The 17,052-nt window shown below is 52.5% G+C and overlaps 1 protein-coding gene across 1 annotated transcript in view; it reads left to right on the plus strand.

The window, feature by feature from the left end:
• The window catches only part of GAS6 (growth arrest specific 6), a 42,043-nt gene that overhangs the window by 22,320 nt on the left and 2,671 nt on the right, over positions 1-17,052 (plus strand). Inside the window, exons 5-13 of the mRNA XM_019742102.3 lie at positions 350-472; positions 1,460-1,582; positions 5,766-5,888; positions 6,729-6,850; positions 7,789-7,907; positions 8,294-8,483; positions 10,730-10,894; positions 12,106-12,274; positions 16,194-16,366. Coding sequence (XP_019597661.1) covers positions 350-472; positions 1,460-1,582; positions 5,766-5,888; positions 6,729-6,850; positions 7,789-7,907; positions 8,294-8,483; positions 10,730-10,894; positions 12,106-12,274; positions 16,194-16,366 — 1,307 coding nt within the window. The remainder of the gene's footprint in view (positions 1-349; positions 473-1,459; positions 1,583-5,765; positions 5,889-6,728; positions 6,851-7,788; positions 7,908-8,293; positions 8,484-10,729; positions 10,895-12,105; positions 12,275-16,193; positions 16,367-17,052) is intronic.

Genomic DNA, 17,052 nt, shown 5'->3' on the forward strand with positions numbered 1-17,052 from the left:
CTCATGGGGCTGAGCCAGACCCACACCTCTCCTCCTCCACTCCCTGAGGGCCGAGACCCCAACGCGCCTGGCCTGATGGCTGGGTGGCCTCTCCCCAACTTGACCTGGGTTTCCTGGAACGGGCCAAGCGTCCAGCCAGTGTGTTTTGTGACTATGCTCCCATGCAGAGCTTGTGTGGCCAGCCTGGGCCAGTAGGGGGAATACTGGTGCCCAGGACCTGCTTCAGCACGCTCCTGCCAAGGCCAGTGTTCCCGGGGCCCAACGAGAAGCTGCTCCTGTCCACCAAGACTGGTCCTTCCCAGCTGACTGGGAGCAACTCAGCACAGTTTTCTCCTTCCTTTCATCTCAGACCTGCCTGACCAATGCTCTCCAAACCCCTGCGATAAGGAGGGAACCCAAGTCTGTCAAGACCTCATGGGCAACTTCTACTGTCAGTGCAAAGCCGGCTGGGTGGGGCGGCTCTGTGACAAAGGTAAGGCCACCACAACTGTGGGACAGGGTTGAGGGTGTGGGTGTTGGGACCTCCCTGCAGGGCTGTCTGAGGATCTGTCTCCCTTCCATTGTCTTCTTGCCCCATCCCCCTCTCTGCCCCACTCGGGACACAGCCGGGATGGCCTGTTCTGGCGGAGACAGGACTGGGGACACATGGAGGTGCCTGCTGCAGGCTGTCCCAGGATCCAGGCCCCTTGATGCCCAGTCTCTGCTCAGCTCTCAGTGAAGAGGGAGGAGATGGGTAGTAGGGCACCCTCTGCCCCTCAGGTCATCAAAAGAGCTAGAACATTTAGACAGTACGGGAGGCCCTGCTTTTGCCTCCTAGGAAACGGCACAGCTTGAGAAGCCATCGGTTAGCTCCTTGAGAGAACGGGGGAGGAGCAGCGTGATTCCTCTCTGAGCGGAGGACTGGAACAAAGGGAAGAACCACCATAGAGTAGTCGGAACACCACACAGGAGCATAGGGGCTGCCCTTGTTAACCTCAACCCCCACTGATTGAAAAGGGGATGAAAGTAATTTCCTCTCCAGCCTCCCTTGACTTGGCAGCTGTGCAGTATCAGCAAAGAACCTGCACAAAAAAATCACCCACGACCTGGGTAGAAGCTTTGGGTGGAGAGTCCTGTTCCACCTCAGCGCTTCCTGGTGTTTCTTCCTGGGGCAGCGAGGCCGAATGAAGGCCTTGCCCGTAGGTGGTCTGGGAGGGCTCAGCTCAGCTTGTGCAGGGCTTGGCCAGGTTGTGTTTGGGCTTCGTTGCCAGAGTGTCTGTCTTCAGGCACTTTTGACTTCTGCCCTCCTCCATGCACACTTGGAGGGCCACAGAGCTGGGACCATGAACGGTGACAGTTCACAGCCCCGAGCGGTCTCCTGCCCACGATCCGGGGGTGGGTGCAATGGACATAGGCTCCAGGTGGGTTGTATGTCACCTCTGGGCTCTCCCTAGTCCTTCTGTGTCCTGTGTGTGCCCAGATGTCAACGAATGCAGCCAGCAGAATGGGAGGTGCAACCAAATATGCTACAACAAGCCAGGCAGCTTCCACTGTGCCTGCTACAGCGGTTACTCACTCTCCCCAGACGGCAGGACCTGCCAAGGTAAGGCCCTGCATCCAGCACCCACGGGCTTTCCCAGACCTCTCTCTTCATCTCCCAGTTGCCCTCCTCTCTGCTTCTCCCCACTTTTACTTTTGCAGTTGCCAAACTGCTGAAATTGGCAGTCACATTCGGTCTTCTGCAAGAGACTGCTGGCAGTGGCTGGTTCCTTTGGTTCGGGAGGGGGGAGGGGCAGAGAGGAGGGAGGAGGGGCGTTTTGCAGAAAGAGCACATGCCCAGGCATGTCAGCAGCCACAGGGATCTGCCCAGCACGGCCGCCACACAGGATGATTCACCGTGTCTGAGGACGAGGCCGGCCCAGCCGGGGAGACAGAGATCTGTGCTCCAGGAGGGGGTGCGGTTGCTGGACCTCCTTCCAGTGCCCTGGATTCTGCAGGCTTTTCTGTGCAACTCAGAGCCCTGGACATCTCAGAGGCCATGGGCAGGGGGCAGGGGGGAGAGGCCCCAGTCCCAGGCCTCTACACACCTACCAAGCTTATTTCCCCAAGGCCCCCTCCCTGCCCAGTTGCCAGCATTCCTCTGAGAAAGGCCTACTCGCTGAGTAAAGCAGGAGACAGGTCAGCACCCCACTTTGTCTTCTGCTTTCAGACAGTCCAGTCTGGGGCTCCCCACCGCCTAGCACCCTGAGCGCACCCCAGAAGAACACCACAAACTGGTCCTGTCCTCTCCGCTTCTCCCCAGGTGTTTCCTGGTCAAAAGCACCATGGGCTGCACAGGAACAGCACCCCACTTTTTAGGGGTCACTTCTTCCTCTTAACCCTCTGATCCAGACATGCTAATGTTTGTCGGGCTGCAGCATCCCTGAGAGTCTGGGCATGTTTCTTAGTGCTGCCAGCAATGCACCCAGGAAATGGGCCAGGCAATGTTGAGGGAGCAGCAGCGTCCGGGCGAGGGTGCAAGGCAGGCATGGCCCCACAGGGCGGGTCACTGCACTGGGACAAGAGTGCTTTTCCCCATCAGAAAAACAATTTCCACTTTTGTCCACATCAGTGGCCACCATCCCTGATGACCCAGGAGGTAGTCATTCCCTGGAGATAATTCCCACCTGAGTGCACAGAGGAACCCACTTCCCTTTCTATCTGCCCGCCTCAACCTGAAACCAGCCACCCTCTATCAGGGTGGCTGGCCAGGCGACAAATCCAGACCTGGCTCTTTCACGGCCCAAGGAGAGGTCTTGCAACTTGCAGGCAGTGTCCTGAGGAGCAGCTGAGGACGTTTTTGGCAGAAGGTTTCAACAGAGCACCCGGTGGTCTCACTATTCCCCGAAGACCCTGTCCCTTTCTTTCTTCTCTGCAGAACGGGAGCTTTTCAGCTCAGGGCTTGCATCTGCTGTGCCTGCAGCCACAGGGGAGTTCCTGGGGCTTCCCAGACTCATTGTCAGGTGCCAGGATGGGGCCCTGTACTGGGCTTTTTGGATGCAGGCTGTAGTGCTGTCACTGCAGAGAGAAGCCCTCCTTTAAAAAGCCCTGATTTCACCTCCTGGAAAGTCCTCAAGTGACCAAATTGCCAGTTTACTTTCAACCTCCCACCACGTCTGTGAGGCTTGAGGAGGACATGGCAGTCTGAGAGGACCCCTCCATCCTGTTGCCTTTTCCCCCAGGACAGCATGTGGGGCAGTGGGGTTAGGCACCTACCTGTGTTAGGGGGCCACAAGGCACTCTCATTAGCATGACATTAATAATTAGTTGATGGTAGAAGCCCCACCCTTGCAGCCAGGTTTCAGGGTGTGCCTGCAGATACTGGCTCTCACACACCTCTCTTCTCTTGGCCATCATTATTTCTTTGGGGACTTTGGGACCCCAGACCCAGTCACGGGAGGCTGTAGGGAACGTGACCCATGGATGAGACTGGACTTTTCCATCATGTCTTCTGGGTCAGACCGTGAGATGCTGGGAGGGAGGAAGTCGGGGTCCATGCAACACTTCTTCAAGCACTGTCCGTGCACAGCATGAGAAAAGTGGCACTGGGCTAATGAGGTTGGGGCTCAGGACTCTACACCATCTCTTGTTGGCTGCAGGAAGGGACGGGGCAGCCCCAGGCTGCACGGCCGGGCAGGTGGGCCAGGCTGGTGCCTCTCCTAAGGGGAGAAGCAGATGAGGGCCCCAGCGGAGGAGGGGGCTTGGCACCTATTTCAGGGCTGGTGGGCATCTTGGCCAAAGCGCATACATTGAGATTGGGCCTGGGCACGGAAACACCATCTGCCTGCCTGCCCATGTACAGCTTTCCTGTATGACTGCACTCTGTGGTTAACAGTTGAATGGAGGCCTCTTCAATGGGCAAAGTCAGGACAGCTGAGGAGAAAGGAGGAGGGAGTGGAGAGGGCTAAGGCCATGGAGGTCCCAAGGAGGGGGGTTGGGGCCTAGTCTGGGCGCCCAGCTCTACCCACTGCATTGCAGCAGGCTCTGTGGCAATACGGTTGCTGTGGGAGAAGAAAGTGAGATGACTTGTGGTCACGATGGACACAGTGGGATTCAGGGATCCATCTGCTTGCTGTTTCTTGTGGGAAGGGGCAACCCAGTGCTAGGTCCCCTGGGATGTGGGAAGGACAGACTCTCATCAGGAGGGAGTCCCAGGCCCAGGTCCTTCCCTAGTGCTTCTGTGCAGCCCATGCCCCGCATGTGTTCCAGGCCAGCCCCTTGTGGCCTCTCTGCCACCTGAGTCAGAAAGTTGGGGGTGGGCCATCCTGGTTTAGAAGGTCCTACAAGTGCTCTTGAGAAGCTAGGGCTTGAGGACTCCTGTTTAGGGACATCGTGGAGGGGCCAGCAGTGCCCATTCTGTCTAACTGCCATGCCCAGCCTATGGGGACAGGTCACTAGGCACTCTTGGCTGCCGACTCGGGAACATCCAGAAGCCAATCATCCGCCCAGATCAGAAGCTTTCCTGGAGCCAGTGAGGCTGACAAAGCATGCAGGTGGCCCTGGAGCTTTTCTTGCAGTTGGGGCAGGATCTTATCAACTGTGGTCCATTGGCCCTGATGAGCCATCCTTTGTACAGGGCGGCCACTCTAAGAGGGTAGCCCCATGCTCTGCAGTCCCAAGGGTGAGCATGGTGCCCACGCAGGAGAGCAGAGTCTCCTCCCTGCTCCCAGAGGTGCTCTGCCTGGTGTCCCTGGTATGGCTGGTGCCGTCTGGACTCACCCCTGCACTTGCTGAAAGGAAGCCAGGTTTCTAAGCTCCCAGACATGGTGTTGGCCTGCCTGGCTCCTGAAATAAAATACAGGTTCAGAAGCATCACCACAGATCAATACTGATAAAGTACTCTGAAGTTTTATAAACTTCCTCTTGGGTAATACGTGCTGTTTGTGTTGGCACATTCCTACCATCCATGAGCAATGTCATAGTTTTTATGTTTGAAAGCCTCTGTTTGGTAAACTGCCCTTGTAACAAAATTAGGAATAGCTGCAAAGCTTTGTGATACTTATGTTGCTATCTGAGGAATTGCAGTGCTATTTGAAGTAACAATTGCACTTTGTAGATATTCCTTCTGTTGCTGAAGGAAGTGGGTTTTTAACCTGTGGGGTGGGGTGGGTGGGGTGGTTTCTGCTAGTTTGTTGCCAAAGTGGCACAGTGAATGGAAACATCAGGACAGAGCCTTGAAGATGTATCATTATTGGGGTGTTTGATTTTCAATGGTCAGAGGGGGTGTGAGCAGAGTGGAGGCCTTGTGGTGGAGACCAGGCCAGGGCACCTGGGGATGCCTGCAGGGCAGCAGGCAGAAGGGGCTCCAGGGATGCAGAGTGACTGCAGTTCAAAAGGCCCCTGGGGTTACTTTTTTTTTTTTACCTTTCTGTGCTGCAATTACTTGAATTAAACAACAATTTTGTGTGCACCCCTAGCCAAGCAGTGCCCTATCCAGTGTCTGAAATTTACCTCATCCAGGACCCTAATCAGAAATGTGCCCCCATCCCTACCCTCGCCCCTGGCTGCAAAGTCCAGGGGATGCAAGGAAGGGGAGAGGCAGGAGGGGAGGGGAGGCCGGAAAGAATGGAGGGGAAGAGGGCAGGGCCGAGATCAGGGGAACCTGGGATTAGAGATGCCCCTTAGGGGCCTGTTCTCAACCAGCCAGCCAGGGCAGCAGCAAATTTCTGGCTCACTGCTGGTAGGCTTAGGTTGTCCTTATCAATCTGGAAAACAGCCACGGTCTTGTCCACTGGTTTTTCTTACAGATGTAGATGAATGTACTGATGCAGACGCCTGCGGAGAGGCACGCTGCAAGAACCTGCCGGGCTCCTACTCCTGCCTGTGTGATGAGGGCTACGAGTTCAGTTCCCAGGAGAAAGCCTGCCGAGGTACCCATCCCCAGCTGCCGTGGGCACCACACACATACACATACACACATGCACCACGCATGTGAACATGTGCACTCTGTGCATGCCAGTGCACGTGCCACACATCACACATGTGCACATCACACACATATGTGCATAAACGTGCTTCTTGATGCAACTGGGCACCTTCTCCAACCTGCCACAGACACAGAGAAAAGATTCAACGAGGAAATGCTACTGTGCTCCTGTGGCAGACTCGGTCTTCTCTCCAGCCTCAGCTCAACCTGCTGTATTTGGGGACAGGCCTATGAGATCTTACTTCTGCTGAGTCCCAGCCATGTCCTCGGGGAGCACAGAGAGACGTTCTCTCTCATCAACTTCCTGCCGGGTGCCCTGTGGCTGCTCACCCCATGAGGGAGAAGATGGGGGGTCCTGGCCTCTATCTCCTCTCCCGAGCAGTCCCTCGTCCCCTCAAACACCCTGAGGACACCTATCAATGCCACAAACCTGTACCAGAACCTTCAGTCCAACGGTTGCATGGATGTGCTTTGTATGCTGACCTGGTAGCATGCACGGGCTTAGCTTGTCCAAACATCCTCCTTTACCTTGTGCAGTAACTCCTTCCTGGGAAAGAGCAGAGGACGTGCAGATGTCTGAGACCGGCTGGGCCGGGGCACTAAGCATGACCATGGAGGCTGGGGTGGGGCGAGCTGTGGGAATAGAGGTCTCAGGGCTGACTGCCTCCTGAATCACACAGTTTAGAATCCATTTTCATGGGGAGCATGCCACTTGTGTGATCAGATAGAAAGCATGTGTGATTTTCCAGAGTGAGGCTGAGGACATTTCCCTTGTGGCCTGCAGATGTGGACGAGTGTGCAGAGGGGCGCTGCGAGCAGGCCTGTGTCAACTCCCCAGGGACCTACACCTGCCACTGCAATGGACGTGGGGGCCTCAAGCTGTCCGCGGACATGAACACCTGTGAGGTAGTACCCCCGGCCCCCAGAGCCAGGACACTCGGGGCAGACTGCCACATTTCACTGGGCTGTCCAAATGGGCTCTGTTTGTGGCCAGTTAGCCACCGGCAGGAGGTTTGCTGGGAGAAATGCTTTTGCTGAAGGTCCTGGTATTCTTGGGGCCACATGGAAAGCTGTGGGATAGGAGACATGCTTGTCCTATTCTGGGTGTTTGGTTGTATTTCTGAAATCACTACAGCTCCCTACTGCACAACTGAGCAGGTGGTGTGGACCCTCAGTGTGATGCACTCACACATGAATGAGCACTTCCTTGCCCCCTCACGCTTGTTCTGGTTCTGAGGCGGGTGTGTGGTCAATGCCTCCTTACTGGGAATGGGGGAAAGCAGGCCCGCTCTGGCCAGCTACTAACTGTCCCCCTGGGGACTCACACCGCTGTGGTCCTCCTGGGCCGTGGAGAAGCTGTGTCGTAGAGCAGGGAACTTTCTAGAAATAGCAGTTTCCAAGCCCTCCATATTTTATTTATTTTACTATATTTTGTAGTTATTGTTCTCTATACTTTTCTATATGTTTGAAAAGTTTCATAATTGAAAAATAAAAGTAAGAGGGAAATCAGCAGGGAAGGAAGGCAGTAGCATACCAGAAAGAAGCGCTGTGGGAAGTACATCTGTAAGCACAGGAGCGCAAGGCTTCCGGAGAGAGCTGAGCTGAGCCTCACCTGGAAGCCACCACATGGCAGCTCAGGTTATCATAGACTCTGGGCATTTCCGGAAGAAGCCGGCTCTGATGTCACAAGCCAGCTGTGTGTGCGTGCGAGGCGCCCGTGCTGGGCGGAGGCTGTGGGAGGACGCAGAGGGCAGGCCCGGTGTTCCGACGGGCCCCGCGTCAGTGGGAGAGGGCCTGAACCAGGGTGTGCCCCCGCCTGACGCTCCTCGCTCCCGTTCCAACAGGACATTTTGCCATGTGTGCCTTTCAATGTGGCCAAAAGCATGAAGTCTTTGTACCTGGGCCGCATGTTCAGAGGGACACCAGTGATCAGACTGCGCTTCAAAAGGCTGCAGCCCACCAGGTGAGGAGGTGGCTTGCACAAAGCAAAACCAACCCAAGAGGGCCCCGGGGAAATGGCCGTCTGATGGCTCCACTTCCCTGTGTACCCGGGCTGGCACCCAGAACGGTCCTGGCCATTCTGGCCATCAGCTCAGTCTTGGCACAGAGGCAGCCACAGTTCAGTTTCGGTGAAGGGCTCTTGGTCCGGGCCAGCAGGGTGTCTCCCAGAGAAACTCTGCGTCCAGTGCCTGGTGGGGTGGGGGTGGTGCTTGGCCCGGGCTTGCCACGTGGCCCTGGCCTGCTAACCTGCTGCTCTTTCTGAGGCCAGTTTGAGCTCTCTCACAAGGAAGGAGGCCGTGAGCCGCCAACCTTTTCGTAACTGGTTTGTTTCTTGGTGTTGATGCCCAGATTGGTGGCGGAGTTTGACTTCAGGACCTTTGACCCCGAAGGTATCCTCTTCTTTGCTGGAGGCCATCGAGACAGCACCTGGATTGTCCTGGGTCTGCGGGCCGGCCGACTGGAGCTCCAGCTCCGCTACCATGGTGTCGGCCGCGTCACCAGCAGCGGGCCTGTCATCAACCATGGCATGTGGCAGACGGTGAGTATGGCCACCATTGCCCCTCCTGGGCTGGCCTAGAGTCTCCTGGGTGGAGGGCTCCGGGCAATAACTGTGCACTCACACGCTCAACATTAGTAGGTACTGCACATGGCAGGACAGGCCCCTCAGAAGCTTGCACTCTGATGGGGCATTATCTCGTCATGTAATCAGAGTGTGGCTCTCACCCTTGATAACTGTGATTCTCAGCAGAGGTGATTCTGCCATGGGACACCTGGCTGTGTCTGGAGACAGTTTGGTGGGTGGGAGGTGCTGGCACTGGGTTGGGACCAGGGGCTGCCAGATGCTCTGCAGTACACAGAATGCCCCACTGCAGAGAAGCCGCCCGTTCAGATGTGAATGCTACTGCAGCTGAGAACGCTGGAGTGAGGTCCAGGCACCTGCTCTTACCTACGTGCCGCCCGACCAGGCTCTAGCAACTCACCTGCCAGTGTAGGGTAGGGTCAGATGTGACACACTGACACCCTCTCAGGCTCTAGCTTCTGGAGTCTTCTCTGTTCCTGCTGAAAGCCAAGTGCACTCACACTTAGGTGCCTCTTTATGGAGAATGTCCTGGGTGGACCTGCACCTGGGGCAGGTGCCCCACTGTTGGCTTTGGAGCACTCTGCCCTGTCCTGCATCCCAACGCCTGGAGCGAAGCGGCCTGTGATACAACAGGCTGCTTAATTGGAAGTGGGCTTTTAGAAGTAAATACTTGAAAGATAAATGGGAAAAGCATTCTCTTTTCCTTTAGAAGTGAAGATAAAATGGAAAATTTCACCCCGGCCTCTGTGAATAAAAACATTGTAGACGTTTGCTAACATTTCCATCCTGTCAAGTAATGTTTAGTTCCTTCTTTCCTGACTTCTTAAAGCACGAGTATCTCCAAAGCAGCGAGAAGGGTGCCATCAGCAAAGCTACAGATAAAACAATACACCTGGAAGGAAGCAGCCTCAGGGGGTGAGGAAGCAGACACCCCACATGAGGGAACTCAGTGCCTCGCCATTGTGGAGCACGAGGGGTGCTGGGTGGGGCCGGGGACGGTGCCCCAAAGTGAGAAAGTTGGAGGAAGCATGCCCAGTTGATCACAGCAGCTGCCCCACCCGAGACATGACCTGGTCGTCGAAGAGCAGGGTCAGGGTCAGCTCCGTGATGATTCCTCTCCAGTCTCCCATTTCTAACCAGTCACTGCCCCAGCATCTCCTCACACACAAACACCACATTCTTTGGACCAAATTCAAACCCAAGTACCTAGATGTTTCTCCACGTTAGCCCAAAAGGAAATGATAGACTCTAGAGTGTTAGGAAGATACACAGTGTATTAAGTGATAGGTTTTTAAATTTTCTACTGAAAAGTAGAAAAGAATGGAAAGTTTTAGAATGAACTCATGTTCATTCAGCATTCAGTGTATGCCAGGCACTGAATTAACTGTTGGAAATTTAGAAAGAAAATGTGTTTTCCTGCTTTCAGTGGTGCACAGCTGAGGATAGGAAGGACCAAAATGGGGAAGCAGCAACATCAGGGCTGACCTTAGTGGGGTGGTGACATCAGGGCTGACCTTAGTGGGGTGGTGACATCAGGGCTGACCCAGTGGGGTGGTGACGTCAGGGCTGACCCAGTGGGGTGGTGACGTCAGGGCTGACCCAGTGGGGTGGTGACGTCAGGCCTGACCCAGTGGAGTGGTGACATCAGGCCTGACCCAGTGGGGTGGTGACATCAGGCCTGACCCAGTGGGGTGGTGATATCAGGCCTGACCCAGTGGGGTGGTGACATCAGGCCTGACCCAGTGGGGTGGTGACATCAGGCCTGACCCAGTGAGGCAGTGATGTCTGGCGCGATTCCCACTCCCTGGCTGAGGCTTCGGGAAGCGCCCTGACACAGGAGATGAGAAAAGTGGCTCCAAGCGGTTTCCCTTGTAGGGAGAGGAACAGGGGAGGCGGTGCTGGGAGGGAACCTGTCAGGGCCTGAGCCACACCACCGGCTGCGTGGAAGTTGTGTGGACACACAGGCGGGAGGAGGTGTAGGTGATGAGTGTAGTCAACCAGAGGTTGGGTGCTCCTGGTTCTCGTTGGTGATGGACGTTGTCCTCCCGTGTTGGGGTGTCTCTTGGCTCTTGGTTGTGATGGAAACATGTCCCCCCTGAGTCTGGGTGTCTCTTGGTCCTAGGTGGTGATGAATGTGGTCACCCTGAAGTTGGGTGCCCCTCAGAAGGTACACTCCCACCTCTCAAAGTGCTGGTTTTCTTCAGATCTCCATTGAGGAGCTGGAGCAGAATCTGGTCATCAAGGTGAACAAGGATGCAGTTATGAAGATCGCAGTGGCTGGGGATCTGTTTCAGCTGGACAAAGGACTGTACCATCTGAACCTTACCGTGGGAGGCATTCCTTTCAAGGAGAAAGACCTTGTCCAGCCTGTAAGTGCCGTCATTAGTTCCTGGGGTCAGAGCCTGGAATCGGTTGAGGACAAGGTTTAGCCATGAGCTGCCCTATGTTTAGCACTAACCATGTTTGGCGAAGGACCCGGAGGAAGGTGAAGTTTTCCTAGAAATTAACAAGCAGCAGGGTGCAGCTTAGATCATTAATCTCACCATCTTTTTCTATGAGACTCATTTGAGTTTTCATCTGAATTGATAATAAAAATGTCTCTTTTGCATTGGAGATAAAACACAACGAAAATTTTCTTTAAGCAATCACCTTTTTTGGACAAGTCCTAGGAACATTTGGATTTTCAACCCTGCCAGGATTTCCACAGGAGAAAAAGACCTAAGGGGGAGGTCAGTCCTGCCCTTCCTCACCCTTCCCTCACCCTTCCCTACACCACATGCCTTCGCTCCCTCATCTGTGTTTCCCCATCTCCCAGCATGCTGGTGTCAGAACCCTTGGTATTGTGGTGGTGATTTCACACAACAAGAGGAATAAGTTATGAGCATGTTGGCGTTCTGAATGGTGGGTGGTATCAGCACTGTCTTCCCTCCCAGGGGTGGGTGAGGGGTGTCCTGCACACACCCTCCAGTATCAGACTCCATTCTAGGGCTTCCATCCCATAGTTACTGTTCACACTCCTTATGCCTCCTCATTTTACAGATAAGAGCTGAGGTACCCTCATTTGCTCAAAACCATATAGCAAGTGGATGGCTGGGCTGAAATTAATATTCCCAAACCCTGGACTTACATTTCCACAGGTGCTTCTTGGGTGCCGGGCAAGAATATACAGTTATACAGGCACAACTGCTGTATAAGTGTCACCTCGTCCCACATCTTTTTAGTAGGTAGTCAGTGCTCTTCACTCTGTTTTAGGAGTGTGTTTTATGAGATGCAGACAGAGCAAGTGGGGTTCACCACACGATACATGTTCTTCTTACTCTGCGATGGAAAGAGGATGCATTGCATTTGCTACACTCAAAGATAGCCTGCAGTGATCATTTTTCAAGTGCAGAGCCCTTTTGTGACATAAATAACCTCTATAAGTAGGATTTGCCCATTTTGCAGTGATTTCCACGTGCCTGAGCCAACAAGGTGCCCTGTTGGTCTGACGAGTGTGTCACCAGCCACATGGCCTCTAGTCATGGTATCTGGGAGTCTATGTGGCGCCTACGAAGCCACCGGGATTTCTCTGTCTTTCCAGATAAACCCTCGTCTAGATGGCTGTATGAGGAGCTGGAACTGGTTGAATGGTGAAAACACTGCCATCCAAGAAACAGTGAAAGTGAACACGAAAATGCAGTGCTTCTCTGTGACGGAGAAAGGGTCCTTCTACCCTGGGAATGGATTTGCTTTCTATAGCCTGGATTATGGTAAGTCCTGGCTCCTACATTGGGATGGCTGTGGCTGTGCTTTAAGCCAATATATACTAAAAAAGAGAAATACCAAGAAACAGCTTCTGACCTGGGATGGCAGTGTCAGGGATAAGCTGGTGCCCACCACAGGCTCTGGGGCAGGATGTAGCAGAGAGAGCACAGGCCCCACCTCTCAGGGGCACCGCTCCTCATCTGTTCTGAGTTAGCCAGTGAGCAAGAAATGACAGATGGAGAGAAGACGGCTGACCTGCTCGCGCTGTGGTGGCTGAGATAGGGAGTCTCGGTAGGATGTGAAGGATCTAAGAGGGTGCTTTGCAGAAAGTTCTGAGACAACACAAGCTTAAGTTTGTCCAGGTGGATGGAGAAGCTCTCAAAAGTGTACTTGACATTGCAATCACCAGTGATTCATGAGAAGTAAAAAAGGGGCAGTATCTAAAAGTCACAGTGTGACAGCCTCAAGGACTCCAGTGAACTCAAGTTTTAAAAGAAAGAGAAGAACCGGAGGGGGAGAAAGGGCCGTCTGAGTAGAAGCAGGTGGCCCAGCCCAGTGACTCTGCCAGGAAGGCTGACATTCTCAAAAGAATTGAGGCTTATCAAGCCAATGTTGAAAGCAACAAAGGAGGTTTTCATTTATACCTGGAGAAGGAAAATGAACTCAAAAGCAACATGAAGCTGGTGTGTGATATGTACATGTAGCAGAAAGAAGGCGGGAAATGGGGCAGACTAGAGGGTATGGGCAGGTGTGGGTGGGCCCAGGGCCCCCAAACACTTTGCACACACTGAGCGTATGTGTGGGGAGGTGGAGAGGTTGGGCCTGAGGTTAGTTGGAAATCCCTGCCCATCAGTGACCGTCGTTTAGGGAGTGACTGCAGATAGTCGGGCCAGCACCCTCCCGGCTTCTGTAAAGCAGGCGGGGCTCTTAATTGCTTGAAACACAGCACATCTATCTCTTTCCTTTTATTATCAAATTAGCGACGATCTACAGCCAAAACAAATAATCCTAACGTGCTGATAAATGAGCATTCACTTAAACATAAACTTTACGTGAGATGAATTAATGTTCCAAATCACATGTTATAAATAGCCCAACGATAGAAACACTTTTCTGAGGATGTCAGCATGAACAGTATGCATTGGTGGTGGATGGATAGCAATTGTGTTGTTTGACTCTGGACTCACAAGATTTTCCCTAATCTTTTGCTGACCGCGTTTCCCCAAAAATGAGACCCAGCCGGGCAATCAGCTCTAATGCATCTTTTGGAGCAAATATTAATATAAGACCCAATATATTATATTATATATTATATTATTATATTGTATTGTATTGTATTGTATTGTATTGTATTGTATTATATTATATTATATTATATTATATTATATTATATTATATTATATTATATTATTATATTCCCAGTCTTATAGTAAAATAAGACTGAGTCTTATATTAAGTTTTGCTCCAAAAGATGCATTAGAGCTGATTGTCTGGCTGGGTCTTATTTTTGGGGAAACACAATAGCTAGGCTTAAATTAATCTTTGTTTCTTGAGCATACACCAGCTGGAGCCCTTATTGTTGTCACTACGCCTGGGTTCCTAGATCTTAGTGGCTTTTGAGCTTGAGAATGTTAGGAGAACCATGTATCCTGGCCCAGGAAAATATACATGCACAGAACTGCGCAAGCTCTTTGGGGTGGGTTCCCAAGCTCGCTGGGCCTCTGTGGCTCCTGCCTGCCACCCTGGTCTAGGCAGGCTCTGTGGGACTCCACATGCCCCCTTTGCCATAGCCCACTGCTACCCAGCCTCCCGACACTGCTGCAATGGCCATCTCTGCTGGGGCCATTTCTGGCTATGCCCTGCCTCTCTCCTCATTCCCACACTGCAAGAGTCCCATTCTGTTCCTAAATTCTGAGCTTTTCATGGTTAAATACTCACACTCAGGATGGCAGGCAGCACACTCCCTCCTTCAGACCTCACCTCACATGTCACCTCCAGCCCCTAGTGGAACCTCCAAGTTCAAGGACGATCCGGAGAGCTCGGAGGAGAGGAGACCTGGTCCTCCCTCCTTAGCCAGACAGGCCATCCTCAGAGCTCTGCATCACCATCCCCACTCCTAATTGCACCTCCTAATACAATACATACGTTATTCCTTTAGTCTTCATCTTTATACATACAAATCTAGAACATCACCATAATGTTGAATATAAAAAGCATGTAATATAAAACATTTAATTCTTTTTTCACTTAATAGAAACATTTTTCATGGTGTAACAGAGACGTTGCAGGTATAATCACCAATGACTGCCAACGCTCCCACCCCTGGATGCATGGTAGTCTGCGTACCATCTTTGCTGTATGGCTTTGACCTGTAAGTTCTATGACAGTGAACTCCGAATGGTTTTTACAACTCTATGCGTTTTTAATAAATCTTGAACTATACCATTCATGTCCACTTTACCAGACAGAAAAGACTCACTGGGAAATTACAGGTTCTGTACTCTTTCCCTCTGCAGCAGTTCAAAACTGGTTTGGACGTACTGGGTCTCAAGGGCTGAGAAGCCCTGGGCGGGAGTGAGTGTGTGGTAAATCCCACGCTGTGTCTGAGAAAATTTCCCAAGGAGAGCTGAGGTGCTGGTGCCTTTAAAAATGCGCTGACAACCAGCCATGTGCCTAAATCCCATCAGCAGGGACACTTCCCAGAGAACATTTCTCCCTTCACAAGTAAAGGGAAAACTTGTTAACAGAGGAAAATGTTGTGTGTGTGTGTGTGTGTGTGTGCGTGTGTGTGTTTGGTTATTTTTTCCCAATTCTATGTGCATTCAATTCAATGAACAATTACTAAGAACTGACTATAATGGACGCCACTGAGGGACGAGGACCCACATGTAATTCGAGGAGCTCACAGTCCAGGGGGGGAGAGACGGAAACCTGGGTGATGACACAGCCTTCACACTAACATCAGCCTGAGCTCGAATATGTGCAGACATTGCGTCAATGTCATTCTGCCTACACACACTTCTTCATCAGGACTTTGAAGCTCTTGCGAGGTAGAAACACTTAAAACCCAAGAGGGTGGAGGTTTTCTTCTGGCTTCTTCATCAGCAGATGATTCAAACATAGGGTGGGAACTCGGGGTGGGATTTGCCCTTGGAGAACCAAGATCCAGCCCTTTCTACCAAAAGGTATTTTTTGGAACTGTTTATGTAAGATATATATATATAGATAGTATGTACATATTTAATTTAGATGCATTAGATATGCTATATCATATGAATAGTCACTCCACTGAGGCATTAGAATAGTAAAAAAGTTGCAATTCAGAATATAAAATTATATGTAGTCTGTTAGAATGGTGCTCGTGGCAGTTTCCATTTGCATTGCATTTTAAATGCTCCAAAGTACTTCCAACCTGGTAGAACTGCCTGAAAGTCATAGGTGAGATGCAGTGGGATTGAACTGTAAAGCTCCAACACGTTCTATGGAAAGAACTGAATCCTGCAAGAGAGGAGGTGAAGGAGCCCGGGGAGATGGACGTGCACGGCCCACGTAGCACACCTGTACCTGCGGCTCCAGCAGGTCTGAATGGCTGGTCTGGTAGTGCCTGGAAGCGGTGTTCAGGGCACTGGCATGGCCAGGAAGGAAGCAGCCATCCTCTACTGGCCCCAGTACTGTTAGACTCTGGCTGGAGCCTGAATCAAGTGCCTGGTTGTCTTGTCACTTCCCGGCTATGGGCTGTTGGCTCGAACAGCGATGGCTTCTTCAAAGTTCAGCACTGAGTTATACTGCTTCCTACATGCTTCTGCAGCCAGGCCGGCATGTGTGCCGCCGAGGGCAGGGCAGGGAGCTGTCGCTGGTACAGTTTTGCTCACTCTCATCTTTCCCTCGTTTGTATTGCTTCCTGATGCGCCGCCTTCATCGCAGCACGAATGTCTCCGGACGTCGGGACTGAAACAACCTGGGAAATAGAGGTCATGGCTCAGATCCGCCCCGCCACCGACACGGGGGTGCTGTTCGCACTGGTGGGGGACAACCACACCGTCGCCCTCTCCCTCGCCCTGGTCGACTACCACTCTACCAAGAAGCTCAAAAAGCAGGTACCACTTGTGTGCTGCCTCAAGGGTAGAAGGGCTGCCCCAGCATTCAGCAAACAACCATCGGGGCTATCCACCCTTGGGGCGCCAACTACTTTTCTTGGGGTCAGGTCACCTATTCCCTGCCTCTGGAAGTTCTGTTCCCACCTTCACCAGAACTGAACCAGCCACACTTGGCTTGGAGCATTGTTGACATGAATCACCTGACACTAGGTCAGGTGAACTCTACGTCAAAGCCACTGTGGGCTGGGGAGGCCAGGGGCCTGCGAGCCAGCTGTAAAAGGGGGTGACCGTGCCACCTATATGGTTGGCCAGCTCTTCGGTTTAGAACAATTTGAATTAGTTGCTTATGTTTAAGTCAGATGCTTTCACTAACAAACTGAGTTTTCCCGTTTCTCTTGAAAAGTCAGATGTGCAAACACAGCCTGGACCCTCAGAGGGTGGCAGAGGCAAAGCGCTGCATCCAGCCGCCCCCTACACATGGCCTGCCCTGTCCACTTTAACGCCGTCCCCACCACTCCCTACTGCCTCCTGACGCTAATCAGCTACCTCTGGTCTTGGGCTTGCTGTTTTCTCAGAGAACAGCTAAGAGTCTCTAGAAATAGGTTTTGTATTCTTTCGCCTCTGTCTAAAGTGGGAAAGCATAGCTGACCCAGCGGGGTACACAGTCTCCAATTCACCCTGCCCTC

Source organism: Rhinolophus sinicus, chromosome 16 (assembly GCF_057876585.1).
Source record: "Rhinolophus sinicus isolate RSI-liver-muscle chromosome 16, RSI-T2T, whole genome shotgun sequence".
NCBI lineage: Eukaryota > Metazoa > Chordata > Mammalia > Chiroptera > Rhinolophidae > Rhinolophus > Rhinolophus sinicus.